The sequence below is a fragment of the Aspergillus welwitschiae genome, assembly GCF_003344945.1.
Source record: "Aspergillus welwitschiae strain CBS 139.54b unplaced genomic scaffold BDQ94scaffold_25, whole genome shotgun sequence".
In the NCBI taxonomy this organism is placed as follows: Eukaryota; Fungi; Ascomycota; class Eurotiomycetes; order Eurotiales; family Aspergillaceae; genus Aspergillus; species Aspergillus welwitschiae.
The window spans coordinates 207,541-234,463 of NW_020798719.1; the positions used below are offsets into that span (position 1 = coordinate 207,541).

At 50.2% G+C, this 26,923-nt stretch overlaps 12 protein-coding genes across 12 annotated transcripts; 7 read left to right on the forward strand and 5 right to left on the reverse strand.

Moving 5' to 3' along the window:
* Positions 1-326: 326 nt before the first annotated feature.
* BDQ94DRAFT_160766 (uncharacterized protein) lies at positions 327-905 on the forward strand (the record flags this gene model as incomplete). The annotated part of the gene is made up of 1 exon (XM_026769259.1): positions 327-905. The coding sequence occupies one exon, from the start codon at positions 327-329 to the stop codon at positions 903-905; it is 579 nt and encodes a 192-aa protein (XP_026624204.1).
* A 746-nt stretch (positions 906-1,651) lies between these two features.
* BDQ94DRAFT_180550 (uncharacterized protein) lies at positions 1,652-2,686 on the reverse strand (the record flags this gene model as incomplete). Its single annotated transcript, XM_026773646.1, has 1 exon — positions 1,652-2,686. The coding sequence occupies one exon, from the start codon at positions 2,684-2,686 to the stop codon at positions 1,652-1,654; it is 1,035 nt and encodes a 344-aa protein (XP_026624205.1).
* Positions 2,687-3,406: 720 nt separating this feature from the next.
* On the reverse strand, positions 3,407-7,145 carry BDQ94DRAFT_180553 (DNA-directed DNA polymerase delta POL3). The gene is made up of 3 exons (XM_026773647.1): positions 6,615-7,145; positions 4,375-6,560; positions 3,407-4,324 (listed from the first exon to the last, which is right to left on the reverse strand). The coding sequence occupies exons 1-3, from the start codon at positions 7,005-7,007 to the stop codon at positions 3,586-3,588; spliced, it is 3,318 nt and encodes a 1,105-aa protein (XP_026624206.1). The 5' UTR covers positions 7,008-7,145; the 3' UTR covers positions 3,407-3,585.
* A 968-nt stretch (positions 7,146-8,113) lies between these two features.
* Positions 8,114-9,972, reverse strand: BDQ94DRAFT_62731 (polysaccharide lyase family 1 protein). The gene is made up of 3 exons (XM_026776205.1): positions 9,242-9,972; positions 9,103-9,187; positions 8,114-9,043 (listed from the first exon to the last, which is right to left on the reverse strand). The coding sequence occupies exons 1-3, from the start codon at positions 9,861-9,863 to the stop codon at positions 8,320-8,322; spliced, it is 1,431 nt and encodes a 476-aa protein (XP_026624207.1). The 5' UTR covers positions 9,864-9,972; the 3' UTR covers positions 8,114-8,319.
* A 746-nt stretch (positions 9,973-10,718) lies between these two features.
* Positions 10,719-11,398, forward strand: BDQ94DRAFT_147625 (uncharacterized protein; the record flags this gene model as incomplete). Its single annotated transcript, XM_026767052.1, has 1 exon — positions 10,719-11,398. The coding sequence occupies exon 1, from the start codon at positions 11,133-11,135 to the stop codon at positions 11,394-11,396; it is 264 nt and encodes an 87-aa protein (XP_026624208.1). The 5' UTR covers positions 10,719-11,132.
* A 70-nt stretch (positions 11,399-11,468) lies between these two features.
* Positions 11,469-12,995, forward strand: BDQ94DRAFT_180555 (ZIP zinc/iron transport family; the record flags this gene model as incomplete). Its single annotated transcript, XM_026773648.1, has 1 exon — positions 11,469-12,995. The coding sequence occupies exon 1, from the start codon at positions 11,931-11,933 to the stop codon at positions 12,993-12,995; it is 1,065 nt and encodes a 354-aa protein (XP_026624209.1). The 5' UTR covers positions 11,469-11,930.
* Positions 12,996-13,270: 275 nt separating this feature from the next.
* On the forward strand, positions 13,271-14,553 carry BDQ94DRAFT_62757 (uncharacterized protein). The gene has a single exon (XM_026776206.1). It carries the CDS (start codon positions 13,469-13,471, stop codon positions 14,408-14,410), a length of 942 nt encoding a protein of 313 aa, XP_026624210.1. The 5' UTR covers positions 13,271-13,468; the 3' UTR covers positions 14,411-14,553.
* Positions 14,554-15,926: 1,373 nt separating this feature from the next.
* BDQ94DRAFT_147630 (Zn(II)2Cys6 transcription factor) lies at positions 15,927-17,588 on the forward strand. The gene is made up of 2 exons (XM_026767053.1): positions 15,927-16,105; positions 16,158-17,588. Exons 1-2 carry the CDS (start codon positions 16,017-16,019, stop codon positions 17,572-17,574), a joined length of 1,506 nt encoding a protein of 501 aa, XP_026624211.1. The 5' UTR covers positions 15,927-16,016; the 3' UTR covers positions 17,575-17,588.
* BDQ94DRAFT_147632 (thioredoxin family protein) lies at positions 17,589-18,367 on the reverse strand. Its single transcript, XM_026767054.1, has 3 exons — positions 18,223-18,367; positions 18,011-18,115; positions 17,589-17,907 (listed from the first exon to the last, which is right to left on the reverse strand). Exons 1-3 carry the CDS (start codon positions 18,237-18,239, stop codon positions 17,715-17,717), a joined length of 315 nt encoding a protein of 104 aa, XP_026624212.1. The 5' UTR covers positions 18,240-18,367; the 3' UTR covers positions 17,589-17,714.
* Positions 18,368-19,389: 1,022 nt separating this feature from the next.
* BDQ94DRAFT_180559 (alkyl/aryl-sulfatase) lies at positions 19,390-21,405 on the forward strand. The gene has a single exon (XM_026773649.1). The coding sequence runs from the start codon at positions 19,404-19,406 to the stop codon at positions 21,312-21,314; it is 1,911 nt and encodes a 636-aa protein (XP_026624213.1). The 5' UTR covers positions 19,390-19,403; the 3' UTR covers positions 21,315-21,405.
* A 550-nt stretch (positions 21,406-21,955) lies between these two features.
* Positions 21,956-24,318, reverse strand: BDQ94DRAFT_180563 (ankyrin). The gene has a single exon (XM_026773650.1). The coding sequence runs from the start codon at positions 24,114-24,116 to the stop codon at positions 21,984-21,986; it is 2,133 nt and encodes a 710-aa protein (XP_026624214.1). The 5' UTR covers positions 24,117-24,318; the 3' UTR covers positions 21,956-21,983.
* Positions 24,319-24,692: 374 nt separating this feature from the next.
* BDQ94DRAFT_62819 (isopenicillin N synthase family dioxygenase) lies at positions 24,693-26,203 on the forward strand. The gene is made up of 6 exons (XM_026776207.1): positions 24,693-24,892; positions 24,946-25,053; positions 25,105-25,530; positions 25,594-25,730; positions 25,790-25,961; positions 26,028-26,203. The coding sequence occupies exons 1-6, from the start codon at positions 24,743-24,745 to the stop codon at positions 26,094-26,096; spliced, it is 1,062 nt and encodes a 353-aa protein (XP_026624215.1). The 5' UTR covers positions 24,693-24,742; the 3' UTR covers positions 26,097-26,203.
* Positions 26,204-26,923: the final 720 nt, after the last annotated feature.

Consider the following 26,923-nt stretch of genomic DNA (forward strand, 5'->3'; position numbering starts at 1 on the left):
TGAGAGAATATAAGATGGTAGATTGAGTGCACTCTAGTTGCCAGATTATGGCAGGTTAAATCCACAGTTCAATCTGGATGGAATTCAGTGAAGTAACAGCAGTGAATGCGATATGTTTGCCATACTATCAGAGAGCTCTCAATCCTGGCGCTCACAGGGCTACCCTATAGATTTTCGGTTTTGAATTCAATTCATGACTTCTTCTAGGCCATAGTATTGCTCCTGAAGATGGTTCGGTAATGATTTGTAAGGTGACTGATACTTCGAACCGTATGACTCTCGCTAATCCGACTTAACTGGCAATAGTCTCAACTAAAGACATCAGCATGACAAGTTCCTCAAACTCCTTCTCAGGTGGTACTGGTTGGCTAAGCAGCCAGAAAGACACAGAAACCATGTCGTCCGTAGACAGAGGTGACACCGAACCCGATACCTCCAGCGACAGCGACAAGGACATCTTCGTGCCACCTATTTTGAGAAAACAGCCATCCCAGACTCAAGATCAGCATCATGTCAGCGATCTCGCCAGGGACACACGCCCGTCCAACGCGTTCCACTCGTCCTCAGGAAACAGGGCAGACGAAGGCGCGTCACCGAATTGCGGGCAGCAACATCAGCATCAGCAATCTATCGATACTAATATCGTGAGTTCTTGGGCCATCGCTTTCGGGTCTTCAGTCCAAGTTCAGGAGGGTCATGCCCAGACGAATCACATCGGAGACCTCCAGTTTGACAAAGGTGGTGACACTTCCACGTCGACCCGCCCCCCTTATAAACCTTTCGGTCAAAGAAGAGCGAAACGACCCATTTCCAGCAACTTTCGGAAGCCTATCAGAGGCCGGCCAGATAGCAACGCTCGTTCACACGATGCTGATGGGGATGTCATCATGAGGGATGCTTCTTGAATCGCAGATTAGTTTTCCTAGCAGCAGAGCTGTCTATGGAGAGCTTTTCCCGAAAATAGTCAATTTATTCTGGTCCTCGACTTATCTCTCCAACCCTATCTATTATCTTTACACCTCAACTGACTGCGTCTCGGATGGTGAAAGTGTCCACAGTATCGTTGAACAATGTTGACACTCTTACTAGTAGAAATAATAGATTTCCCAAAACGGCCCCCAGTGGATATTGAGAATTATCTACCGGGGCAATGATTAACTGTTCTTGTGTGTTGGTGGATTTTCCATCAACTTGCTCCTTTGTAGCCCGTCCAGGAAGTCTCGAAAATGGCCGTCGCAATGTCCGTCATGGTATCCGGAGACTCGGGGTGTTGCAGGTGTGGTCGAGATGATGGGAGGAGTGACACTGCAGGTGAAAAGGGCCAAGAGAGGAAGACACCTGCAAGTTGTTGACTAAACATTCTACCTCCGCTCATCTCCAGTACTATATCCTGATAGGATAGTCCCTACTAGAATCACACCTGCATCAGGCAATGATCGATGTTCATATTTCAAGCCAGGGAGACAGTCGTATGGTCTAATTCTCGGGAAATAGGAGACTATATGAAGTCGAGCCTTGAAGGTTGATGCAGTCTTTCATGGCTACAACTGGTAAGGTAGGTATCCAGCTCAATTGCTGTTCTTAGTTAGGAAATTCAAATAATTTCAATTGGATGTACCAAAAACAGTCGTCTTATCATAGGTGATTAAATTTATACAATAATCCGCCGCTCCTTGAGATACTCGTAGTCCGGCATGGACTCCAAAACAGCCTCGTGCAAAAGCTGCGCAGCTTCATCCCCAAGCTCCGCCTTCCACTTCTCCATTTCCACAGCAATATCAATAGGACCCGTCGGCGTCTTATCCTTAACAATCCCCGACGACGCATCAACTGTAGAGCGCATGACACAGTTGATCTTGATCTGCATCTCATAGTGCTCATTTTCAGTGTCATGCATACCCGGACCAGTTCCCTTGACCGTCTCCTCACTCCACTCGTACTGCATCTTCTCAGGATCTAATCCCGTGAGCTCACAAAAGCGCTTCACCGCGGCCGGATTATGAGTAACATCATCCGCATCCACCAGAACAGGCTGAGTACCCTGTTCCAAGCACCAGTCATACACCATGCGGGTCCACCGCAGCGTCGTGTTCGTCTTCCACACCCCCATGAACTCCTTATCGCCCATGCCTCCGAATCCCTTGATCTTGGTCATGGCGCGATACATCGACGCCCATGCTAATGCCGGGTGACGGATGATAAATGCCACTTGCCAGCTGCGGAGGTACTCATCCGGCAGAACAGTCTTGTTCGAGGGCGAGAAGCTCTGTGGGTCATAGCTCTCGGATAAGCGCAGCTGAAACGTTTTGAAGAGCTCCGGGTCTTCATTTCCCGTCATCATTTCATACATGACTGCCGGGTTCATGAACCAGTATGCATGTTCCTTGATGAACATGGCTTTGTCCTCTTTCTGCGCCCGTTCGGAGTACTCTTCCAAACTTGAGACGCAACCATGAAATGATGCCTTGATTTCTTCCTTTTGGGCGCTTGTCCACTCGTTCAGTGGCTTGTCGGCATACCCGCCGTGGATGGCGGGCGCAAAGGCTGGGAAGAAGAAGTAGCCTCCTTGTTCGTTGGTTAAGAACTTGGGCTGGTTGTGGATGTCCACGATCTTCAGAAGAAGATGGGATGCTGAGCGCGGGACGCTAATGAGGAAAACCCGCCGGGGAAGTGTAGTGGCAGTCATTGTGAGGGCAATTATTGGGGACGGGTGCTAATGAATCTCAATTGATAGTTTTTTTTCGGATTTGATGGAGTCATTCATTCGAGACTGGGTTAATTGAGGCTTAAATAGTTTCTCTTAGAGTCCTATCTTACGATTTTCTTTCCAGGGACTTCGTCTGGAGCCGCATGCATCCCTAACATTGGGGAGCCGCCCTGTCAATGTCTTTTCGCCCCCAAGACCACTATTGCGGTACTATAGAAGCGATCCCATACTAACTCAGCCACATACAAACTAAATTCTGCTTACTGGATACAAAGCATCTGTGTTTAACCGATATGTCCAATCAAGATTTGTCCGTAAGCACTAACGAAGCGAACGGTCATTACCGTCTGACCTGGCATAACCCCAACATTACTTTAATAAAGAAGTTCAGCCGTACTTAGTCTCCACTCAGCTGTCTAGATACTAGCTGGATAAGAGAGGACCCGGTTAGCCCCCTTCCGAAGCCATTGGAGATATCGTTGTGTTGGCAGCGTTACATTCTTCCCAGCTCTAGCTCATTATCAGGATTCAATTGAGCTTTGTACATTGAGTTGTTCAGCCAGCCACAATATTGCCGGGTACACAACTAGTTAGTTGGTTGGTTGGAACTTCTTCCAGCCTTGTAGCACTGCTTTGCACTGCCTTTGCAGCGGTAGAATAGCCCCTACATCTCTATTTTTGCTCGTTAAGTAGGAAGATGGTACTCTTAGTTTTATGGATTAAGCCAAATGCATGAAGCACATCAAGTATTCCATACAAGCTTGTTAATATTCAATCACAACATATGAGTCCCCCATGCTATTTCCCAATGCGCCATATCTGAAACCCAAGACTAGTCATACAAGCTGCTATACCATACCCAAGATATCACTGTATCATTACCATGCACCTGCATCATTATCAAACCGAGACAGTTCTTTTTGTGCATCCTCCACGTCCTTCTTTGCCTTCATGCGCATATAGAAAATAGGGCAATCCCTGGAGGAGCAGATGACTTCACAGTGCAAACTGCCCTGACAACGCTGACATTGGGTCCAGAGTCGTCCGAACCGGACTTCCAGGTCTGATACTTTGGTCAATGACTTGGTGTAGAGCTCGCCGAGGCGAGGACGGCAGTAAGCGCACACTGCGCCCTCCGCTTCTTCTTTGCCGGATAAAGGCTTCTTGCATCCAAGGCAGGTTTGCGTCTTCTTAGCGAACTTCATCAGTCCGCCCATGGTTGGCGCAGCCACAGAGATGGCACGGGTATGTTCGCCTGTGAGGAGCTGACTGGCTTTCTTTTCTCCGAGAATGGGCTCGAAAATACGGCCTAGCGGATTGGCTAGTTGGTTGTCGAGATAGTATTTCGTGTCGATGGGGATGTTGTTCTCAAGAACGTAAATTGGATCTTCAGACCTTTCATAGTTCTTTGACCCGCCAGCACCTTTGATAATGACATAGGCCACACGGTCGCCAAGCGTTGGTGCTGAACCTGCATCACGCTTTCTCATGCGCTCAGCGAGCTCCACGTGTGCCTGCTTGGCGGTATACGCATCCTTGGACAAGGCCTTGGTGATCACGAGTTTGGACATATCGATCTTATTTTGCAGGAGGTCGGAAATGGTGTCCTTCACGTAGCTGCAATACAGTTAGTAACAAGCCAAAGGAGTATTCGCAAGTGATCTTACTCTTGTGCCCCATCAATGTCTCGCTCAACCAGAATCTTTTGTAGGACCGTCTCGATAACATTCTGAACCAGCAGGCAGTTGTCGCGACGAACGGTTTCGATACCTTTCGTATCCATCTTGTCGTACTTGTTGGGGTTCGTCCAGTATAATCCGGCGTACCGCTTCTTGTTGATTAGGAGATATGGGAAATAGACCTTTTCGAACTCCAGTTTGATCGGCTTCAGGAACTTGGACGAGACATATTCAGATGCCTCTTGTCCTAGCTTCATAGCTTCCTCCAAGTTGTCAACGCCAAACTTAACCATGACCGAATCAGTATCACCATAGATGACCTTGGCATCATGAGAATAACCATTCGCGATTGTGTACCGGGCTTCCACCTCCTGTTTGGTCTTCTCGATCATCTGTCGTCCATAACTGGTTGTACTACTCGCGATGGGCAAGCAGGGCAGCTTTCCAACAGTTGCACCTGTGAGACCGTAAACACTGTTGGCGCTGATCTTCAGAGCGAGCTGTCGTCCGTTCAGAACAGCCTTCTTGAATGGGTCTGTCTCAACGGCCAGCTCTTTCTTAGCACGTTTACGTGCAGACAGCAGTTCTTCCAAAATCTGTGACAACAGGCCTTTGCGAACTTTGGCGGTACAGAACATGTCACCGTTAGGTGTCACGATGTAGTCCTCATCTTTTACAAGCTTCAGCCTTTCAACGCTACTCTTATTCAAGAGCGTTGTGTAGCAGAGATTATGGGCTTGAATGATGGACGGGTATAGGGATGCGAAATCGAGGGTTGCGATAGGCACACCGTAGTAGCCCCTGACAGGCTCGATGACAGTAGCACCTTCGTAGTCTTGTTCGTCATTGGATTTCGTATTCGGGATGACGAGCTGCTGTTCCAAAGCCTTGCGGAAAAGCTGACTGATGAACTTGACTTGCTGACCTCGTGACAGCAAAAAGTTGAAGGGCACACCCGTCACTCTCGCCATTTCGGTGTAGTTGACCAGGCACATCAACTTGTCCATCAGCCTTTGCGGCAGATACGCATCCTTCAAGCAGTAGACAGCTAAACGCCGTCTTGAATCGGGAGTTCCATTATACAGCTCAGTGATCATTGTGTGATGGACATCCTCCTTCTGTTCGCCCAAGAATTCATAAGACACCGAGTTCAGGGTATAACTTCGCAAGTGGTAGTCTCGCTGTACTAATTGAAGCATATCGAGCTGGATGCGACCATTAGTGTTCGTTGACTTCGTGTCACGGTTACCCATCTGCTTGCTGGAGAAGTTGGTTTCCTTGCTCTGCGACTGCACGCCGTTCAATCTGGTCCAGTAGGGGAAGCCAGTGCATTTCAGATGCTTGGCACGATCCAACAGATACGGAAAATCGAAATTGGCAATGTTGTAGCCGATGATCACATCCGGGTCCACCTTTTGCACGAAATCGCGCCAGGCCATAAGCATTTTCCCCTCGTCTTTGAATTCGAGGATTTGAGTGTTGACGATCAAACTGCATGTGTCTAAAACAAACACATTACGAATGAACGGTTTAGACTCTCCGTAGCGCGTCACGACATTGGCGATCTGAATGACTGGGTCTTGATTCGGTTCAGGGAAGATACCCTTCCGTCCAGCGCACTCAATATCAAAAGACAAAATGCGCAACGGGGCCATCTTGGCCCACTCGCCGTTGGGTGGATGAGAGATAAGATCTCGGTAGTCGACACTAGCCTCGATCTGACAATTCGACACCTTCTCATGTTGCTGGAATAAGCGGTATTTCCCCGCCTTTGCTTCAACCCAAGACATGCCCGAAATATCCGTGTCGATCATGAATCTGAGGAGGTATTGGATGCTGTCGAATGTGAGAATCCCGCCATCAGAGTTGTTCCAGAGACCTTTATAGTTCAAGCTTTGGGCCCCGCCTTGTTCCAACGCTGACCGGACTTTGCTGATGAATTTGGGATCCGTAACTGTGATCTTGAGATAATAGCTTTTCTGGTTGCCTTGAAATCCGTAGATGTTCTCTCGCATCGTTATTTGCACTGACTGGATCGTAGGTTGAAACTGTCCGACTCTGCTCTCCAGGAAAGCTCGGTAGGGCTCGCAGTCGTCTTTGGTGAAGTTCACTGGCGCAGCGATGTAGAGATAGTGTTGGAACCCGGTAACGTGGAGGAGGACCGATTGACCGGCCTAGACGCGGACATTAGAGCATGATCGGATGCCAAAAGAGTACGCAGAGCCTACCTCAGTGACACCAAACAGTCGAACGGCAGTCTTGCCGCCCATGATTGTCCCCTCTTCAGCATCGATCTGTTGGAAACAGATATTCTCCGTGGACGGGTCAAATTCACCCAGTGGCGGTCGCTCCCATTGCTGATCTTTTTCCGAATTGCTGTCCTTCAACCCGTTGATGTCCTGGGTCAGTTTCTCCAGAACCTCCTCCTCGAATTGACTCTTCTGGGGCTGGCTGGAGCCCGGAACTCGGCGCTGGCCATTTGTCGGCGGTTTCATAGCGGCAGCAGGGCCATTCTCTATCCTGCGCTTCTTGAGCGCACTGGGATCTGTTACGACACCACGAGGGTTATTTGATGCATCGCCCAGAACCCGCTTCTGGGGCATGGCGACGGCTTCAGGCATGATGAAGGGTCATAGAAAACTAAGCAGGCGCGTTTCTTTCTCCAATAATTAGGGTATCGGGATTAATATGAGAAAAAGAAGCAGGTTTGACAATTGGTAGTATTGTCACGAGGAATGATGGTCGTCGCGGGAAACTGCGCTCCCCCGGTGTTGCTGCAAGTTCGTGTCTCGTTCGCGCCGGACGTGACGCCTTCACGCGTTGAGTGTCTCACGTGATGGGCCGCCCCGTATCGACGGCGAGACTTCAGACGATCCACTGCTGCGTGGGGGCCCTGGGCACCGATTGTTATTGTTTCTCAAATAATCAGCTAGCGGACAGTGATTCGAAAACTTATTCAAGAAGTTCTCTTTTGTTCTAGCCATCCTCTGCTCCGTCCAGCGGACTTTTTCGCCCCCTATCTTCGTGTCACTCAGTATATGACGTCATGCAGATTGCTTCGCAATCTGTCTATTGAATATGCCATAGATTAAGTACTGATATACGATCTTTTCGTAGACTGGTTATCAGCCATAGAGGCCTTACTATCAGGCTGTCATATGTTGCTTTTTGCTGTAGGGGTATCGGCAGAAAAACCAGCACTAGTATTACTTTTGGTGGCATCTATTGATGTCCAATTTATATATATCGCTCCACCCTGAAATCAGGTTCAACTTTGACTGGTTGTCAATGGTTAATACTAGTATACAGTAGTAAGTAACTACTAGACGGGAAGAAAAAGAAAGAAACGAAAAGAACTTAAGAAAAGGATATTGCTAACTGTAATTCAAAGTACCAGGTCTTTGACTTCATAATTTTACCCATTCAAAGTACCCCTTGAAGATAATGTTGGTAACCATGCTCTTGACGACATTACTAGACGAACAATGTAAGCGGAAAAGGCTCGCCAGCCATTTCACGGCCAGACATAGAGATTTAACAGAATCGTTCTTAGAACAAGTTCCTTACTGATCTCTACACAAACGATTTCAATCAGGAAAATGATGGTAGATACGAATACGTAAGCTACAAGACTCGGATTGCAGCCTGCTTATCATACCACTCTATGTCAGCCTACGATTGCTACATAGGTTATATTGCCTGCTACAGAGGTATGGAGCGAGATAGACCCATGTGGAAGGATTGATAGATTGACTAAATATGATAAATAAGACACTAGCTAGGGAATATCTGGCTAGAGCCTGATCATGTACAAAGAAGATGAATGTTCGGAAATGTACACAAATGTTGTCTCACAGACCGTTGAAAACGGGAATTATCTCAGCTTGCTTCATTGTCAGCTTGGCAGCGCAGAAGCGAACCCACAAATTCCCTTTAGTAGCCACGGCCGTGTCCCTGGTGGTGGTGCTTGTTCGAAGCCTGGACAGGAGCACCAAGACCCTGGGGGGCCGAGGGGCTATCAGAGGGAGCTCCAGTGGGAGCAGGGCCGTTGGTGACCGTCCTCCAAGACCAGGAGGGCTGGGTGGGGACAGCGGAAGCGCCGGGGCCAGCCTCAGAGTAGGCCGGAACAAAAGGAGCATCGTCAGAGTCGGCACGCTTGGCGACAGCGGAGGTGGCGGCCGCGCCGACGGTGCTGGAGGAGCCAGATCCGTTGCCGAGCTTACCAATACCGGCGTTGGCCTTGACGTAGGAAGCAACTTTGCTAGCAGCCATGACGGTGACGTCGGACTCACCAGAGGGCCAGCTGCTGATCACAGAGCTGTCACTACCGGAGAGAGTACCGGAGCTGATCAAAGTGTTGGGGACACAGGTGCGTCCGAGGGTGCTGGTGCAGGTGGAAACATCGCTGGTGTTCACGGCGAATACTGCACCGGGGTTGCTGTCGGCCAAGAGAGGAGTGTCGACCTGGACCATCACATTACCCTCGATCAGAGCACGGGTGTTCTTGCCAACATCGAAGGCATGACCGGTGTTGTTGTACCAGTAGTTGTTGTACGCGTGCCAGAAGCTGTTGAACTCAAGCTTGGGGGAACGGCCCGAAGTGTGGTGGATGTAGTTGTTGGCGAAGGTGATCTTGTCGTTGTGGCCGTATCCGAGACTAGATAGTGTTAGGATGTTGTAATGAAGGAGGAGCGCGTGGGACGACATGGAACTTACACAGTCCAGTAGTGGTGGCCGTCGCAAGTCGCAGACCAGCTGGTCTCACCATCAAACTCGCTGTTCGAGATGGTAACGCTGTGACCTGCGCACTGTCAGTTTTGAATCCAAACAATGTACATCTTTTTTGGAAACATACTGGCTTCGTATCCGGCAACGAACATCTGACGACCAATGAGGTTGATCTTGACGTGGTCGATCCAGACGTTGTTGGTGCCGTCGAGGGTGATAGCGTCACCACCCCAGATGAACTCGGGGTTGAGCTCCGTGATGTGGATGTTCTGGATAATGATGTTGCTGACACCGTTCACCAGGCGCAGACCCTTTCCACGCAGGACACCAGAGCTACCCACGCCAACAATAGACTTGTTGGAGGCGACTTCCAGGCCCTCAATACCGGCGTTGTCGTACGTGCAGGTCAGGGTGGGATAGCTACCGCACCAGTCGGAGCCATTCTGCTTGACGGCATTCTGGCCAGAGCTACCGCAGGTGTTCGAGGCGGGTTTGCAGCACTCGCAGTTGGTGCACTTGCCCTCGCTGCCAAGGAAGTTGAACTCCTTGTCGATAAGGATGACACGGGGGGTGCTGTCAGACAACCAGGTCTTCAGCTGGCTGATGTCGCTGGGCGCAGCGGGAGTGGCATCACCGCCACCGGTCGTGCCGCTAGCGAAACCGAAGGGGGAGCCAGTGACACCCTGCGCTGCTTGGACTGAAGCTCCGAGCAAGGCAGTTGCCGTTAAGAGATGACGAAGGAGGGTCATTGCAACGAGCCTCAGAAATCAAGGTTGGGGATATGAAAGGAAGGACTGAACCAGCAGTTCTGAAGAAAACGAATGAAAAGAACGTGAATGTGTGAGTTAGCTTGGTGATGGAAACTGAATCAAAGCTGAGTCGAGAGGTAGTTTAATAGTTGAAGACTCGAAGAACCTGCCATAGAGGGTTTGGGCCTATCTGCCATATGTGCACGGGAAGTTGACGCGAACATGGAAACAGCCATGTCAATCATGGCGGAGCCTGTCGCAGATTGATCATGGATCGCATGGTGAAACTCTCGGACGGGAAAAATCCGCGGTCATCTTCTGGTTGCTTTTCTCCCGCCCGCCGATCGTGCAACGGTTTGAGCCCTTGTCCCGCGAGTCAAGTCTGTTAAGTCTGACCCGGCACTTTATGACCCGCGCACAGTCTCCAGCTCGTCTGAGACACTGACGATCTCCAATTCCATGCGTCGCAGAGGGGATCATGATTGGCACGCTGGGTGGCGGATGAGAAGATAACCTAGTGATCGTCAGGATGGGAGGATCCACTGTGCCAGGACTCATTCCCCACACTTAATTGACCCCAGCAGATCGTCATGAACTCCTATTCAAGCTTATCCAGTTTACTACTGGCTCAATGCCCCCCAAGACGCAGTTCTATATCTTTAATGTGCCGCGTGCTGCGGGGAGTAAAGTGCGCTTCGCTTCTTCCTGCATCGGCCAGATTAACCAACGCGGGATGACGAGTACCATATCCACATTCCGGTTCTCGACCCTGCTTAATGGAGATAGTGCTTGAAACAGTGATCAATCATACCATACTGTGAAGCAAACCGGCTTCTGGAATCAAACGGCACAACCGGCTCTAAAAGGCGAAATAAGCTTGTCGGTCGAAAAGTGTTATTAACCTCTGCTCCACAGAGAGCAAGACCAGGTGGCCTCCGTCCACTCTTCATATCCAACCCGCATTTCAAATTAACTCATGGAAGTTGATAGCGCGAGGACATAGATTGTGGTACTATTGTGCAATGGCATTGGTGGGAGGCCGCCTTGGGCACTCCGGAGAAATTCAGCCGTGTCTCACTCTCACTCAACATATTTGCCGCTGCTACTTGATGCAGTGAGAAGTGGGTATTTTGGAGCTCAAGACCTGCTCAAAGAAAAAGCAGAGGCAAAGGAGCCACTGATCTAGGCCCAGTCTATACGAGCGAAAGCATCTGCCTTGGGACCAATACCCTGATGATCACGCAACTTATCTGTTGACGGATATATGTGATGCAATGGTCATTCTTTGCTAAACTTGCAGTCAATGGACAGGTGTTTTATTGTCCTCCTTTTCATTGGCGGAAAATTTCATGGAAAAGCTACTATGGCAGCACTGGGTCAGTTGAATTGACCCATACAATGAAGATAGACCCTTTGCGTATTGCTGAAAGGTGTGAGTGCGGGACAAAAGGATACCTGTGGGCAACTGAATGGGCGAGAAGACCGAATGGTTCGTCCAAAGGCACAGGAAGTACTCAGATGAGACTGGTTTGAAGAGCTGAAATCTGATGAAGCTCAGAGCAAGTCCTTCGACGTCGTAGGTATCCAAGGTTTTGTGCGTTCGAACCTACTAATGGCGTCACTAGCTTCCCAGCCCCGTCCCTGTGGGCTTATCCCACAGGAAATGTCATTGTCGTGACTATTTGCGATGGCTCCGGCACAATAAGGAGAGTGCTAACCATCTAACACTCTTCCTGGACAATTTCTGTGGCCTCATAAGGCAGCCGCCTTGGTAAGTTGATCCGAGTCGTTTGCATCTTGAGCAGGCGTATTTGTACAACGTATTAGAAAATTCACAGCAGAAAGCTGCAAAGGATAGAGGCCTTATTGCTGTCAGCTCCAACCTTGGGGTAAAGGTGTGCCACATGCAAGGGTCTGCCATCACGGTCAGAACATAGTGCAGGGCTAGGGACCCTGTGGTTAGGCCAAGATCTTCTGACCATCCCCCAAGGTACCCTGTTATCCAGTTATGATTTAATGACGATTTCCCCACGCATGAAGTAGAAGACACTATGACATTCAGACATCATGCCATCGTTTGATCCCACAAATGTAAACTTAGACACTGCCAGCGTGGAGGACATATACTGTTACCTGCAGTTGTCTGGAAATGATTACAATGGACACCTGGGTGCACGCATCTCTGCGATATTTGTGATCCTGATAACATCATCAGCATGTACGCTTTTTCCAGTGGTAGCCAAGCGAATACCACGCTGGAATATCCCATACCCTGTCTATCTCTTCGCTCGATACTTCGGTACGGGTGTTATTGTCGCAACCGCATTCATCCACCTATTGGATCCAGCGTATGGAAGCATCGGCAGCACAACCTGCGTGGGCGTATCGGAGCATTGGGCAGATTATCCCTGGTGTCCTGCCATTGTTCTCGTGTCTGTGCTCATGGTGTTCCTGATGGACGTGGCTTCCGAAGTATACGTCGAGCGCGTATATGGCGTGGAAAAAGAGCACGACGCGACCGACCGGTTTCTGGCCCAAGCAAACTTAATCCAGAGCGACGACGAGAGTACAGTCAATGATGATGCTGGTGGAATTAAGCAGCCTGGGATTCAAGATGACATTTGCTCAGTCGAATCCGAGCGCTCATTCCGCAAAGATATCGCTGCCTTTCTTATTCTGGAGTTCGGCATTATCTTCCATTCGGTAATCATCGGACTTAACCTGGGAGTGACTGGCGACGAGTTCACGACTCTGTACCCCGTGTTGGTCTTCCATCAAGCATTTGAAGGTCTTGGAATCGGCGCCCGAATGTCTGCGCTTCGCTTTGGCCGACATTGGTGGCTGCCGTGGGTTCTCTGCATGGCATACGGCCTCACTACGCCAATTTCGATTGCTATCGGCATAGCGGTACGCACAACGTATAACTCGGGATCTAGGACAGCAAACATTGTCCAGGGTGTATTGGATGCTGTCTCGGCCGGCATTCTGATCTACAGTGGATTAGTGGAATTGCTGGCTCGCGACTTTCTGTTCGACCCAGACCGGGCTAAGCGGCGGTCGCATCTGCTGGGAATGATCTTCTGCGTATTGCTGGGAGCCGGCATCATGGCACTTATTGGGAAGTGGGCATGAGAATGAAGATAACTGATGAATAGGAGAGGAGAAAGCGAATAATGGTGGTGGTGGTAGTTGAGGGGAAGAGAGCCGGGGGAGCCAAGAAGACTGACTGTATAGTCTTAACGTAAATTACTGCGTAATATTAGTGTGACAGTGTTACAAAAGTTCCACTCCCGTCCGGTTTTTGCATTTCCCGCATCACTTTTTGCGACAGGCCCCGAATCGTCAATCCTGTCCGTCCTGAGCGGTGGCTTTGCCTGCATGAACAGAGGCAGCAGCCCTGCGCGGTCGGTTTAAAGGGCTCAGTCCTCTCCGTCATCATCACCGCTCTTCATCCACACCCTTTCATCATGCTAGTTGGGCTGACCATGGAGAACTCCTGCTTAGCCTCATTATTTACTCTACCCTGAACAACACAACATTACTTCAAACTTTCCTTGCGCTCAAACTACTACTACCAACACCGTCGCGTTCTGCTTCTTGCCGCTATGGGTAAGCCGAAGCTGACGCCGGAACCCTTCGACCTTGTCGAACTTCTACAACAAACCTACGATGACTCGCGCATTATCGTCTTCGTTTGCCTCATATCTTGGATCGTTGGCCGTCTCGACCTGGGCTTAACTTGGTTGTTCTTCGTCCTTGCGGTGTGTCGGACTTATGCAGTGGTTAATCTGACCCGAGTCCAGCGTATCGTCCGCGATGAGTGTAGGCGATACCACGCACATAAAATCCTCTCTCGCGGGGAGACTGTGGAATGGGTAAACGGTGTTTTACAACGTTTTTGGCACATGTACCAGACTCAGATTTGCGATCATATTGTCCGCTACGTGAATAACGGGCTGGCACGACGAGCCATTACTGAGAACGGAACCACCCCGCAGAAAGTAGTGATTCAATCTTTGGCTTTGATCGACCTTCCGCTTCGGTTTACACGGGTCCTTGTACACCAGAAACCTTCATCGCCGAACCTGATCGTTGAGGGACAGTTTCAGGTGAACCTGGCAGCGCATCCCACCCATCATCACCTTATCGAAAGTTCCGGACACCCTCTTATCGATCTTACGATTGTTCATGATAAAAGTTCAGGGGATTCTCACCATCGAAATCATGATTTGGCGGTGCAGGTGCGGCAGTTCAAGAGTACGGGATCCCTGAAAATGGAGCTAGACCTGGAGGGTGACCATCCCGCTCTGCTACAGCCCCAGGTTGACCTTCAGGAGCACCCAAACATGGACTGCACCATCAAGTCGATCAGCCAACATCACTTTCCGCTTCATTTTGCACATCATGTGGACTGGAGGCGGGTGGTGGAACTGCAGTTGCGGGAGGGGTTGGGTTGGGCATTCCACCGACCGCTAGCGCTACCTTTCACACTGGGAGAGCGGTGGCTATTCCGGGTAATGACGTGGTGGTGGCATGCTGTGAACTAGTTGCATCCGCCCAAGATTTGGGCGCAGGATAAGACGCAATAATTGTGCAGGTCATAAATAGAGTCGTCTAGTGAAGGGTCCCTGATTGGGTCGCTTGCTCCCCCGGGCGGGTGGATTTCCTCCGTAGGGCTGAGCTGGGCGGCCAATCCGAAACCGCCAAATGGTGTTGCCTTGTGTATTGCAAATACCGCAATACCGTCTCTCACACTCGGGCAATGCCATCCCTTACTTCCTCCATCGAAGGGGGTTTCCCTCCAAAGAAGTTTCGAGCACCCCCCTCAGCCACTCATGCAATCATTGGATATCTTCTGTTATTTTTGGGCGATGGTACAGTTGACTTCCGTGGGTTAGTCTGGTCTGCCAGCCTCTGCTTGGCTGGGTAAATCCTCCTCCGCCCTTTGTCCCTGAACCAGACGCTCAGGTTCTCTGGGCCAGCAATGGTGGGTGGGGCTGGGATAATTTCTACTGCGCAACCGTGCGCGTGCAACAATCTGATCGAGTCCTCGGCGGCATGACCGTTATAGAGACCACCTATATTACACAATGTGCATATATCGCATCTTTGTGGAACAGACATCCAGTACTACTTTGTGCTTACCAGTTGTACCCAGCAGACGACTGTGTAGTCTCGACACCTCCGGATTACGCGATCTGTTATTCAGGACAAGTTAGAATGCGATAAGCTACTAGACTTTTCTGCCTTGGTGGTGGTTCATCAGTTTGATCATGTGCAATTGTTTGGACATACTCCGATATTCTTGATATGCGATAGCTTTCTGATTAGCGTACAATGCCGTTTCGCCGCGTGCCTTGTGCTTCATACTAGACTTAACCGGGCCGGTCAGGTGATGATGACGGTATCCTTGTCGTTGCGCCTATATACTCGACTTCGCCTCTTTTCCTCTCTCCATCCTTCCGTTCTGTGCGGGACGTCAGTAGCCTTGACGTCATCAATATCACCGATCGTTGCGTTGCCTCTGGCTAATGATTTCTCATGTCCTTCTTTAACATCTTGGCAGGTTGTTCCTAGGTTTGTTTACAACCGGATAGCTTTGTTATTAGCATAAACTTCTCTAGTGCAAGTTTAGTATTGGACCTGACCTAGACTCGATGGCTATCAAGAAGATGAATGAGGATCTGAAAGCGCATCCCCGCAGATGTAGCACGTTTTCGGACTCTTGCCGGATCGCCGATGGCCTGTGGACCTTGCTTGCAAGTTCGTTTAGATCCATACAGGTCGATCTTCAATGGCTCAGACATATCAGTCAGATCACTCATGCACTCCGAGTGACACTCAACTCTAACAACGATGTTTGGCAACTCGGTGCCAGTTCATCGAGGCCTCGGAACGCGGTGGCGGGGTTTGTTGGGGGCGGAAACTTGCACCTCTCTCGTTGCTCCTTGTAGCGGCCTAGCGAGTGACCCGCTAAAGCATCCGACGGCTGGCCAGTTTGGTGCACCTGACCATGCGGCGTCATTGGCCCAATGTCTCAGCCAAACGCTACTAGTCGCGTCTTTCCTCGCATTAGCGTGGCGGCTCCCTCATTACAAATATGCCACACCATAACTTAGCACGTTTTGCATCCACTCGAGTATTCTGTTCACAATGCCTGGAGAGCTGATCGTGCAAAGTGAAAGTAGACGGCGACGCAGGAAGCCTGGGAAGAGATCCAAAACGGGATGTCGAACCTGCCGGTTAGTCTGATGAGTCGCTCCATGGATTGTCCATGTCTGATCACGAGTTCAGGGTACGGCGCGTAAAATGCGACGAGGCACCGGGGTCTTGTAAGAATTGTACTTCTACGGGCCGAGTGTGCGACGGATACGATATGCACCGATTTCCCATCAAGCGAGCATTATGTCTTCCAACCCTAGGACCAAGGTCTGAAGGTATCATGACATCAGATGAGAAGCGGGGATTTTCTTACTTTCAACACCGCCTGGTTCCTGACCTTGTTGGGTTTTTCGACTCCTGGCTCTGGCAGAAGCTGGTCTTGCAGATGTGTCATGCAGATCCAGCGGTATGCCATGCTGTCAACATGGTAAGCGCCATCCATCAAGATGCCGAGGAAAGAGGCATGCGACTGGCAGGAGAGGATTTGCAGAATCCAAAACATCGGTTCGCACTTGAGCAGGCCGCCCGATCTTTTTCACATTTGCAGAAACGCAGGGCCTCTCCCGACCCACAGTTGCGCGAGGTCGTGCTGGTGTGCTGCTTGCTTTTTGTTATGGCAGAGCTATTGTTGGGAGAATTTTCCAGAGCCTTTATACACCTACGTAGTGGCACGCAAATCCTGGAGGAGTCGCTGCGCCTTGGGATACCCGTGATTCCTTGTCTGTCTGAGACTCTCCGCATCTTGAAGTCCCAGTCGTCGCATGTCGGAGACTTCGAGTCAGACCCTAGCATTCAAAGCGAAAAGGACAATGATTTTGTTATCGAATCGTTGGAGGACTTTGATAATCTGAAAGAGGCACGTCGAGGCTATCAGAGAATTATGTATAGCGTGATTCCATTCATTGCTACGGCTTGGAGGCTTTCAGAAACAGAGATATTGGCGAATTACGAAACCCTATGGAGGAAGCGACAGAAGCTTCTATTCTCGCTGGAATCCCTTGCAGAGCGGTTCGAGTCGTTTTACCAACAAAAGTATTTCAGTCTTAGCATGAAAGAGCAAACCGGAGCGGATATCGTGCGGCTTCAATTGGTTGCGAAGACGATCGTACTGAAAACGTGTCTGCTTGATGAGTATGATGACAGACTGCTCACACTTGAATACGGTAACCTGTTATCGGAATACGAAGAATTTATGGAAAAATTTCCCTGCCGTCCTACTATTACACTCGACTACGGACTGAGCTTTGGGCTATTCGCGGTGGCCTCGAAGTGCCCAGACATGGGCATCCGGCTTCGAGCTGTTGATGCCTTGCGCAGGTGGCCGCATTACGAGGGCATGATTAATTCCAACGCCGGAGCGGGGATAGCGGTGGAGGCGATCAAGTTGGATCTGCACAAGATGCAGCAGGAAGATGCGGTGCGAGTATCTTCAATGGATCAGGAACCTGATGTAAGCTTTTGGGAAATGATCAGAAGCACGCAGAATGGGACGCAGTGGCCGGCTGTACGCGATGTACAGCTGCGGACCAAGGAGACTAGACGGCTGTGAACATGGTAGGAGTGCGTTACACGTCGTGACTAATAGATTTCTCTCTGATAGTATAGTCTAGCTACAAATACTCGTGGCACCCATCGTCTAGTTAATAAATGACAACCACCAAATAGAAGATCAAACCTTCCCTCACCAAGTTAGACCACCTTCTTGATAAACGCCTCGACCTGCTGGTCCAAGTATTGAGGCCCGACATAAGTTTCCACCTTGGTGCCATTCTTATAACCAACGGTAGCCGGAATAGCAGTGAATCCCCATTCCTTGGCAAGATCGGGATGGTCGTCGGTGCTAACCCAGGCCATGTACACGGTAGGGTAATTGGCACCGATGCTAGTATTCTTGGGTTAGTATCAAGCAATGAAAGAGGTGAGACGAGGTAAATGCATCATCGTTCGAAACATCACAGAGTAGGAAATCAGGCTGGCTGCTTTACCTCTCGAACTTGCCCTTGGTGATATTGCCGACGTCACTCCACACGGCCGTGAACATCAGGATGAAGGACGCGTGGTTTGCGATGGCGTCGTTGATTTCTTGCTTGCTGGACGGGATGTCAGAATTCTCCTCTGCATCTGGGTGTTGCTCTTCGGAAAAGAGTTCCAGGGTGTATGGGGCTTGGTGGAGGGGGAGGGGGAGGGGAGTGTTTACCTGTTGAGCTGGTCCATGGTTCAAGAAGCGATGAGTTCTTCTTTTATCGCCTTTTTAGCGAGAAAGATCTGTGAGAGGATTTGACTTGGAGAGAAAAGTGTAGTCGGTGTCTAGTGTGTGTTTGTTTACAGAAAAAGAGGGAGAGGGAGCGGCCCTATTTATGTCGGAGGATTCAGGCTTCCTCGCCACCCAGATTCCACTGATATACCCTACGTGATCAGAAGAAAAAGTAAGCTAAAGACCCAGCTGACCGGCGCGGCGATTAAACGATGCAATCACGAAATACGATAGAGTAACGGGCATTCAGTGTGTGCAAGGTTCGGCGTCTTGGGGATCATGGCTTAGGGTTTCCCAGCCAGTGGCGAGACTGGAGTCCCAATTAGCAAATGGATCAGTATCTATCACTTACTAGAATTCGTCATCTCATCGGAATGACCCTAATTGCTTCTTCAGAGATGATGCAGAACTTCATCTAGCAGGACTCAGCGATGACACATGAGATGCAGCCAATTGGCTAACTGGAGGTGGGGGGCACCCTTGCTGTCTTTTCTCAATGATGAGTGAGAAGTGATGTTATTCAGGAAGAACCTGCCACCTCGGATGGGTGCAAAGTCACACGGCTGAGCGCAGCCGAATTGAGCTGCTGCAGGACCCTGATCACCATGGCTTCGTTGATTCGCCTGTCAAAGAGGGGGTGTTCTTGGCATGCATAAAATGGTTACATCTCCAAGTGCATCCCCACCTCAGCTGAAGTCCAAGCTGAATAGCTGGGCGAAGCTAATGCAGGCTAATTAGATGGCGGCGTTGGGTCCTGACCCAAGTGGCCAGTTGCTATTGACCAGTCAGATCCCAGGGAACCCTGTTCCATCTTCATCCCTCAATCTATACTCAACCCATTCTACTTCTTGGTATACGAGCAATGGTTACATCTACGGGAAACCCGCGTCGCGCAAGGATTCAGAACTCCAAAGTCGTTGTCGTCAATGTCTGTATGTGCGCCGTTTTAGCAATACGAAATGAGGGGGAAATTCGCCTCCATGAGAGATAAATAAGGGTCGACGGACCATGGAATCAACCTCTCCATCAGCAACAACAACATTCTCAGAACACCAATATCAATTCATTTCGAGTCTGAACTCAAACAACACAATTTCTTCAAAATTGAGGATTTAGTCTTGATCATGACCCAGTCAACCATCAATATTGAGGATTCGAATCCCCCAAGCCTCCACATCATCAAGCAGTGGAAGGCGGTCAAAGAAAGCCTGCCCTTCGATGACCAGCAAGACTATGTGAACGCTAAACGGGGCTGGAGAGGCCATCTCAATCCCAACCAGGTCACCAATGATCAAGGCGTGGTATGGGACAACGTTGCCTACGATTTTCTGAAGGAGGACGCTCCATTCTCAGCCAATCCAAGTCTGTGGCGCCAGTCGCAGCTTACCCGCATGAATGGACTGTATCATGTCGCCGGGCCCATCTACCAAGTGCGTGGACTCGACCTCTCGAACACGATCATCATTGAGGGCGACGAGGGTATCATTGTCATCGATCCCCTCACTTCGCTGGAGACCGGTGCTGCTGCACTCGCCCTTTATCAGGAACACCGTGGCAGCAACAGAGATGTAAAGGCTGTCATTTACACGCACTCCCACGTTGACCACTTTGGCGGGGTCAAAGGCTTCGTCAGCGAAAAGGATGTCGAGGAAAAGGATGTGAAGATCATTGCCCCCGAGGGCTTCCTGGAGCACGCGGTCTCCGAGAACGTCTACACTGGCACTTCAATGAGCCGCCGCGCCGCGTACATGTACGGTGCTGCCCTCGAGCAGGGACCGAGAGGCCAGATCGGCGCTGGACTAGGACAGACTACTCCCACCGGCACCGTCACCCTTATCGCACCCAACATGATCATCAAACGCACCGGCGAAAAGAGAACCATCGATGGCATTAAGATGGAGTTCCAGATGGCACCGGACACCGAGGCGCCTTCCGAAATGCTCATCTGGTTTCCCGATCTCAACGCACTCTGTGCTGCCGAGGATGCCACTCATACGTTCCACAACATCTTGACCCTGCGTGGAGCTGTGGTCCGCGACCCGCACTCTTGGGCCAAATACCTGACAGAGACCATTGACCGATACGGCAGCCAAGCCGAAGTGGTCTTTGCTCAGCACCACTGGCCGACCTGGGGCAACGATAACATCCTGAAGTTCCTCACCTACCAGCGTGATCTGTACGCATATGTACACGACCAAACCCTTCGCCTCCTGAACAAGGGATACAACGGCCCCGAGATCGCCGAAATGCTCACCTTGCCCCCGGCACTCGATCAATCTTGGTATTGCCGCGGCTACTACGGCTCTCTGAGCCACAACGTCAAGGCCATTTACCAGCGTTACGTCGGCTGGTTCGACGGCAACCCAGCCCACCTGTGGGAACACATCCCCGTCGACAAGGCCAAGAAATACGTGGCCCTCATCGGCGAGGACAAGGTCATCCAAGAGGGTACCAAGGCATATTTAGAAGGAGACTACCGCTGGGCAGCTGAGCTTCTGAGTCACGCTGTCTTCAGCAACCCAGACAACGAGGATGCCTGCAAAAGACTGGCCGACGTGTACGAGCAGCTCGGATACGGAGCTGAAAACGGCACCTGGAGGAACTTTTACATCTCCGGAACGACCGAGCTGCGCAATGGTAACTTTGGCACGCCTACACAGACGGCTTCGGCCGATGTGGTAGGTCAGCTCACCCCGGATATGGTCCTTGATACTCTTGCTATCCAGATCAATGGGCCCGAGGCGTGGGATAAGAAGGTGCTTATGGACCTTGTTGTTTCGGATCAAGATAATAAAACTTTCCATTCTTGGCTGTCTAATGGGGCGCTTGTCTACAGCACCGCAGACCAGTCGGACGCTGCTCAGGTCACTCTGACTGGTACGGCTAAGCAGTTGACTGCGCTGGCTGTGTATGGGCCAGATCCTGGTGCTTTGGCGAATGCCGGTATTGTAATCGATGGGGATACTACTGCACTGGATACGCTTGCGTCGTTGCTGGATCCGGGGGATCCTAACTTCAATATCGTTACGCCTTAGTTTGTGTAATTAGCTTACAGTGGGCTGGTCAAGGAAAACCATCCCGTCATTGTCATAGTAGTTTCAGTCAACTAAGTTCTTAGCTTCTTGGATTTCTAAAGTGCTTAGAATAAGCCAATTCTATTAGTATTGTCTAGGATCGATTATGTCCAAGAAACTAGATATGGTGACAATGTCGAGTTCATAATGGGCATAACACATAATCTTAAGAATGGTCGCAAATACTCTTCATTCCTGCCATCTGTGACCATATTCGATTAGTATACTATATTGTTACCTTTTCGATCTAATTTTATCCCCTGTTATATTTGAAGTCTCCGCGAATGTTACCTTCAATGACGACACACTGGTAGAACGGAATTAGTAGCATGAATATTTCCCCTCTGAGATAGTGAAAAGCTCAGCACGGATTGTGTCCCGCAAAGCATAGTTACGCCCCCTTGAGCTACTAGTCGAGTCATGACCTTCATGATGACTTCTATTTCCTAATATTACTAACCAGCAGATAGCGAGGAATATAGTGAGCACTATTGTGTAAGCTCCGGCTAACACATCCTGTCTATACAGGCTCTATACCCATTCCAAACGCCCGTTGAACGTATGTAATGGTAGTCCTATATATAGAAGGAACGGGTGAAATTGCCACCAATTTATTGTCCTAGTATCAAATTATTTAGGTACAGGATATCGCACCCTCCACGAATACTGTCTCACCATCTTCACCCACTGCCAATCTAGGCGTTCGCGCGCACAGCGCTCAGCGCATCGGAAGAGTCGCTCCACCACTAGCCACGGCTCACGCCGGACCTCCAGCTCCTGGAAGATCATTTCATCCAGACAAGGGCTCCTACCAACGCCAGTGACGCTAGAGGATCCATAAGGATTATATCGCGTAGCCTGTGGAAGGCTGCGCGGTGGCAGGAGATAGGCGCCACGATCGAGCAGCATTCGCATGCGGGCACGGCCGGTGTCGCAATCCATAAGCATTCTGTAGTGGATTGCCACGCGTGTCAATGCTGTCTCGCGTCCAATAACTTGGTTTATGTTCAGGCCGTGCCGAAGCAATAGATCAATGGTCCTGGAGGCGTGCGCATCTGATGCTTCTGTACATGCTGCTTGAGCGAGTAAGTTGACAGTGGATGACGACTGGTTTATCGGAAAATCTCGGTCTAGCAGCCACTCCAGTGTCTCAACCTGCCCCGTCGAAGCCGCAATTCCAAGGGCCTGCTCGCGCGCGGTCCTGTCCAGGTGTTCCGGGGAGAGGTAGCTATTCCATTTCCCCTCCCGAACAAGCATATTGAGAACTGCCGCCCCCCCACGGATGGCTTGGTGAAGGAAATTGGCGCGACCCATATGGCGTGACAGATCAAGTCCCTGATCGATCAGCATCTGGACTACTGCCGTACAGCCAGACGCCAGAACGGTGGCTACTAAAGTGTTACCCTGACCGGGAACAGCAGTAGGATCAGCCCCTGTGGCGAGCAAGCGACGAAAGATGCCCTCGAATGGAATGGCATGTTTCAATGCCGCCACACCAATATGTTCATCCTGATCATTGCAATATGCCCCGGCGCTAAGTAACATGGAGACAATGGATTCCGAGCCCTGGAGAATGGCCTCGATTAAGGGCTTCCGCAGACGCATTCGTCCCGGCGATGGAGATGCTTCTGCACCGTGAGCGAGAAGCACCTTGACTACTTCTGCATGACCCCGAACCACAGCCCAGCAAAGGGCAGTCGGAAGATGATCCCACGAAAACGATTGACCCAAAATATATCGGGAACTTGGATCATATCCATGGGACTCGAGAAGCTGCCGAACCAGGGCCGTATTCCCGCGCGCCGAAGCTACACACAGCAGCGCAGCCTTGTCTGCAGGCTCAACGGTGCTAGCCAGATAATCCCATCGTTCGAAGAGAAGATCGACGATGTCATCACACTCCCATTGTGTACTCGATGCGAGGGGACAGATCGTAGCATTATGGGACGACGACGAATCTGGGGCTTGACAGCGGGTCAACTCTGCCATCACGCCCGCATCAAGCAGACACCGGACACACTCCAAGTGACCCAGACTTGCTGCCCAACACAAGGCGGAGCATCCGTTCGGTAACGTGGTGATGGTGAGGTCGGCTCCCCGTTGAAGCAGGAACTGCATGACCTCAAGGTGGCCCCCGCGCGCAGATAGCACGAGGGGAATCATTTGTTGGCGATCCCTGGCATGGATGTCTGCTCCAGCTTCGACCAAAAGCTGCACAATGGTGAGATGGCCCTCTGCGGCAGCTTTCATAAGGGGTGTTTGTCCGTCAGAAGTGGCAGGGTAATCGACATGATATGGCCGCGGGAGGTGATCCATGAAGAAGCGGACCAGGGCTTCATGACCATGTACGGCGGCCAGTGACAGCAGGCTTCCGGGGGCGTTGTGATAATCCTCATGGCGGGGATTGAGCCAGCCATGGGTGTGTCGGATGTCGACTCCTCCTTGCTCGTAGAGATACCGGACAATAGCTTCATGGCCCTCTATCACCGCCAACGGCATGGGTCGCCAGAGAACTTGGGGATCACACTCGTTGGCCGACGCACCGGCCTCCAGAGACCTCTGCACGGTCGCAAAGGATCCGTGCTTGATTCCCCAGGATAATGCAGTGCTGTTGTCATGGTACACGTTATGTCGATAGAGCATGGGATTCACGACGCGGTAGAAGGTTCCATCAGTCTGAGCGAGGGCATTGATATCACTTGCATATTCAAGGTGGCCCACAATCTGTTCGATGAGCTCAACTGGAAGGAGAATAGCCGTCATAATTCTGTTGAATGGACCATGATGGGGATATCGGAATGCATATAGCTGAAGGAGTCCAAGTACAGGTATTCCTACACCTTAGCACAGGGTTAGTCTTTGGGTGATTCAGGACGCGGCAGAATTTTGGGGAACTCCGGTTGTATTGGGAATGGATCCACTCGCTAGTGGGGCCAGATGCATGCCAATAAAGTCCTCGGGTAATTCCTACTAAAAGGGCAAAGAAGATTGGAAGGTAGTAGTATTGTTGAGATAGTGTCATAGGAGGATGTGTAGGAAGGACTATCTAATGGTCTTGCAAATCCTTTCGTGTATAAACATATCGGCACACTTCATTATAGCCAGGCTAACAATCCGGCCCAACCACTATAACGCCACATCACAGTTTAATGAATGTATAGATAGAGCTAATGCTAGTACATGGTCTTACAGTATTAAATTCTGCTGTGATTATCAGATCTAGAAGCTATCTTATCTTCTCCTCCCCGATAAGGCATCCCGTGCAGGGTGATAAGACGACCCCTCTTGAGATAGAAATACTGCTGTTCACTTAACATGAGGGACAGACACATTTTGATAATTCAATATCATCTGAATATAAGCCACTGCCATATTTTAATGAAAATATAATGTCAGCCAACAACTCAGAGCCTGGGGAATGCCATCAGATCCCCGTTATCGACCTCTCGGCATTGAGGAGCCCTGTGCTGAAGGAGCGCCAACGGCTGGCAAAGGAGATCTTCACTGCCTGTACTCAGGTCGGATTCTTCTACATCAAGGTATAATTCTTTCTCACTAACCTTGTGGAGGAAGGTAGCTGACTGTTACATAGAACCATGGGATAGCTGAAGATCTCATCGCTTCTCTCCATGACATGGCGCGTCAGTTCTTTACCCTCTCGCAGAAGCAAAAGATGGATTATTATATTGGAAGGTCTAGGGTGTGAATATACATTTTATCGACGAACGACAGATTACTGATACGAGAGTAGAAATTCCGCGGTTTCATGCCTCTTTACTCAGAGCAGCCCACCGACACGGATCTCGGGGCCGCTCCCAAGGCAGACCCTACCTCACCCGGGGCATTTTCCGAATCCTTCGATATCGGATATGAAGTCGCAGCAGACCCTCTTAAAAGCCAACATGACGATCTTCCTCTGGACACGTACGATCTGTACGGAGATAATCAATGGCCTGAGGAGGATGTCCTCCCTGGCTTCCGCGAAGTCTATCTTCGGTACTTTGCTGAGGCGCTGACCTTATCTCGGGCGCTGATACGAATCTTTGCGCTAGCACTGGATCTACCCGAGGACTTCTTCGACACGATGGTCAAGAACCCCGGGGCCACGTCGAGGATGTTGCACTATCCACCGCAGCCGGTTGCGGACGAGGTGAGAGTCGGACTTGGAGAACACACGGTAAGCAGGTATCTTAAAGACAAAAGAAATGCGCATGCTGAAACGAGAAATAACTATTTCTAGGACTATGAGTGCTTCACTATTCTGTCACAAGATCAAATTCCGGCTCTGCAGGTCCTCAACGCTCGGCAGGAATGGATTCTGGCACCGCCAATTCCGGGCACGTTGGTTGTGAACATTTCGGATTGCCTGTCCATCTGGTATGGAGTACTTTCTTTCGTAAGTTTCGATGTCTAGAACGTAATAACAATGTGTACAGGACAAACAAAAAGTTCAAATCGACAATCCATCGTGTGACCAACCTGACTGGACAGGAGCGATATACCGTTCCCTTCTTCTTTGGTGTGGACTATGACACCACTGTGGCGGTGCTACCGAGCTGCATTACCGAGGACAAACCTGCGTGTAAGAAGCCGTTCAAAGCGGGGGAGGTAAGACGAATTGCATGCTTCAAGTTCTTCCTTCTCAAGGAACAGGCTAATTCTGGTACGTCATAGTGGGTGCACCACCAATTGACTACGGCCTATGTTGGATACGAACCAGAGCCGCCGACCCAAGGGAACTAGGACCATTGCGCTGGGACCAAGAGGGGTTGGATAAGATGCATCGTGCAGATCCCTAAGCTTGGAATTCAATGGGACATAGATAAATGGCTAAATATAATTCCCTAGTGCAGTTTCGCGGGGCCAGCTTCGAATGGCTGTGTAGCATTTCGTACTATTAGTATTTCTTCTGATTGAGTGGATAATTACACTCTCAAAGAATGTTACTTTTTGTCATCAATAGGCAACATCGCATGGGGGTTTCAGCCCAACCTCTATCGTATTCTCACAATGTGACAATAAATCATTGAGAATGTCATTGGGTAGAATAAAGACCTCAAATTTGGGCGGCTGCTCAGCCTCAACGCGATAGTCGACGAGGGTGATCATTCGAGAAAAAGCAAATACACAAAGCCAAAGCAATATCCGCAATCTTGCATCTGAATTGGGCGATCGTGTAGACAGGCTACGATAAGGGAGCATCCGTGCTTTAGGCTACCCCTGGATTAGATATTCACTTGGTTGCCGTATCTCGCGGCATTGACCTCGGCAGGAAGCCTTGAGTTAAGCCATACAACACAGTTTGAGGCAGCACCTTCTTGTGCATGACAATCAACCAAGCCAATGCGCCGTACTGATTCGAGCAACAGGGACTTGCTGTGGCTTCATCGTGATTCAGTCCCGTGGGAATTTTATGTTAGATTCTTTTACCTCAAGTCACAAGATATAGTTGATCTTATATCTGGAATGCTGGTCCGCGATCTTCGCACTAAGTATACGCAAGGACCACCCTTCCCAAGCACGCAATCCAGAATTGCTTTTCCTGGCCACCTGTTTGGGAAGCATGGCTG

Coding starts and splice junctions, on each gene's coding strand:
- BDQ94DRAFT_180553 (XM_026773647.1), bottom strand. CDS start 7,007: ATGCCTGAAGCCGTCGCCATGCCCCAGAAGCGGGTTCTGGGCGATGCA. Junction 6,561..6,614: donor GACTGTTTGGTGTCACTGAG/GTAGGCTCTGCG, acceptor GTCCGCGTCTAG/GCCGGTCAATCGGTCCTCCT. Junction 4,325..4,374: donor GACATTGATGGGGCACAAGA/GTAAGATCACTT, acceptor ACTGTATTGCAG/CTACGTGAAGGACACCATTT.
- BDQ94DRAFT_62731 (XM_026776205.1), bottom strand. CDS start 9,863: ATGACCCTCCTTCGTCATCTCTTAACGGCAACTGCCTTGCTCGGAGCT. Junction 9,188..9,241: donor CGTTGCCGGATACGAAGCCA/GTATGTTTCCAA, acceptor GACAGTGCGCAG/GTCACAGCGTTACCATCTCG. Junction 9,044..9,102: donor GGCCACCACTACTGGACTGT/GTAAGTTCCATG, acceptor AACACTATCTAG/TCTCGGATACGGCCACAACG.
- BDQ94DRAFT_147630 (XM_026767053.1), top strand. CDS start 16,017: ATGCCTGGAGAGCTGATCGTGCAAAGTGAAAGTAGACGGCGACGCAGG. Junction 16,106..16,157: donor ACGGGATGTCGAACCTGCCG/GTTAGTCTGATG, acceptor TCACGAGTTCAG/GGTACGGCGCGTAAAATGCG.
- BDQ94DRAFT_180563 (XM_026773650.1), bottom strand. CDS start 24,116: ATGACGGCTATTCTCCTTCCAGTTGAGCTCATCGAACAGATTGTGGGC.
- BDQ94DRAFT_180559 (XM_026773649.1), top strand. CDS start 19,404: ATGACCCAGTCAACCATCAATATTGAGGATTCGAATCCCCCAAGCCTC.
- BDQ94DRAFT_62757 (XM_026776206.1), top strand. CDS start 13,469: ATGGGTAAGCCGAAGCTGACGCCGGAACCCTTCGACCTTGTCGAACTT.
- BDQ94DRAFT_147632 (XM_026767054.1), bottom strand. Junction 17,908..18,010: donor ACCAAGGGCAAGTTCGAGAG/GTAAAGCAGCCA, acceptor CAAGAATACTAG/CATCGGTGCCAATTACCCTA.
- BDQ94DRAFT_62819 (XM_026776207.1), top strand. CDS start 24,743: ATGTCAGCCAACAACTCAGAGCCTGGGGAATGCCATCAGATCCCCGTT. Junction 25,531..25,593: donor TCGGACTTGGAGAACACACG/GTAAGCAGGTAT, acceptor AACTATTTCTAG/GACTATGAGTGCTTCACTAT. Junction 25,731..25,789: donor TCGGATTGCCTGTCCATCTG/GTATGGAGTACT, acceptor CAATGTGTACAG/GACAAACAAAAAGTTCAAAT.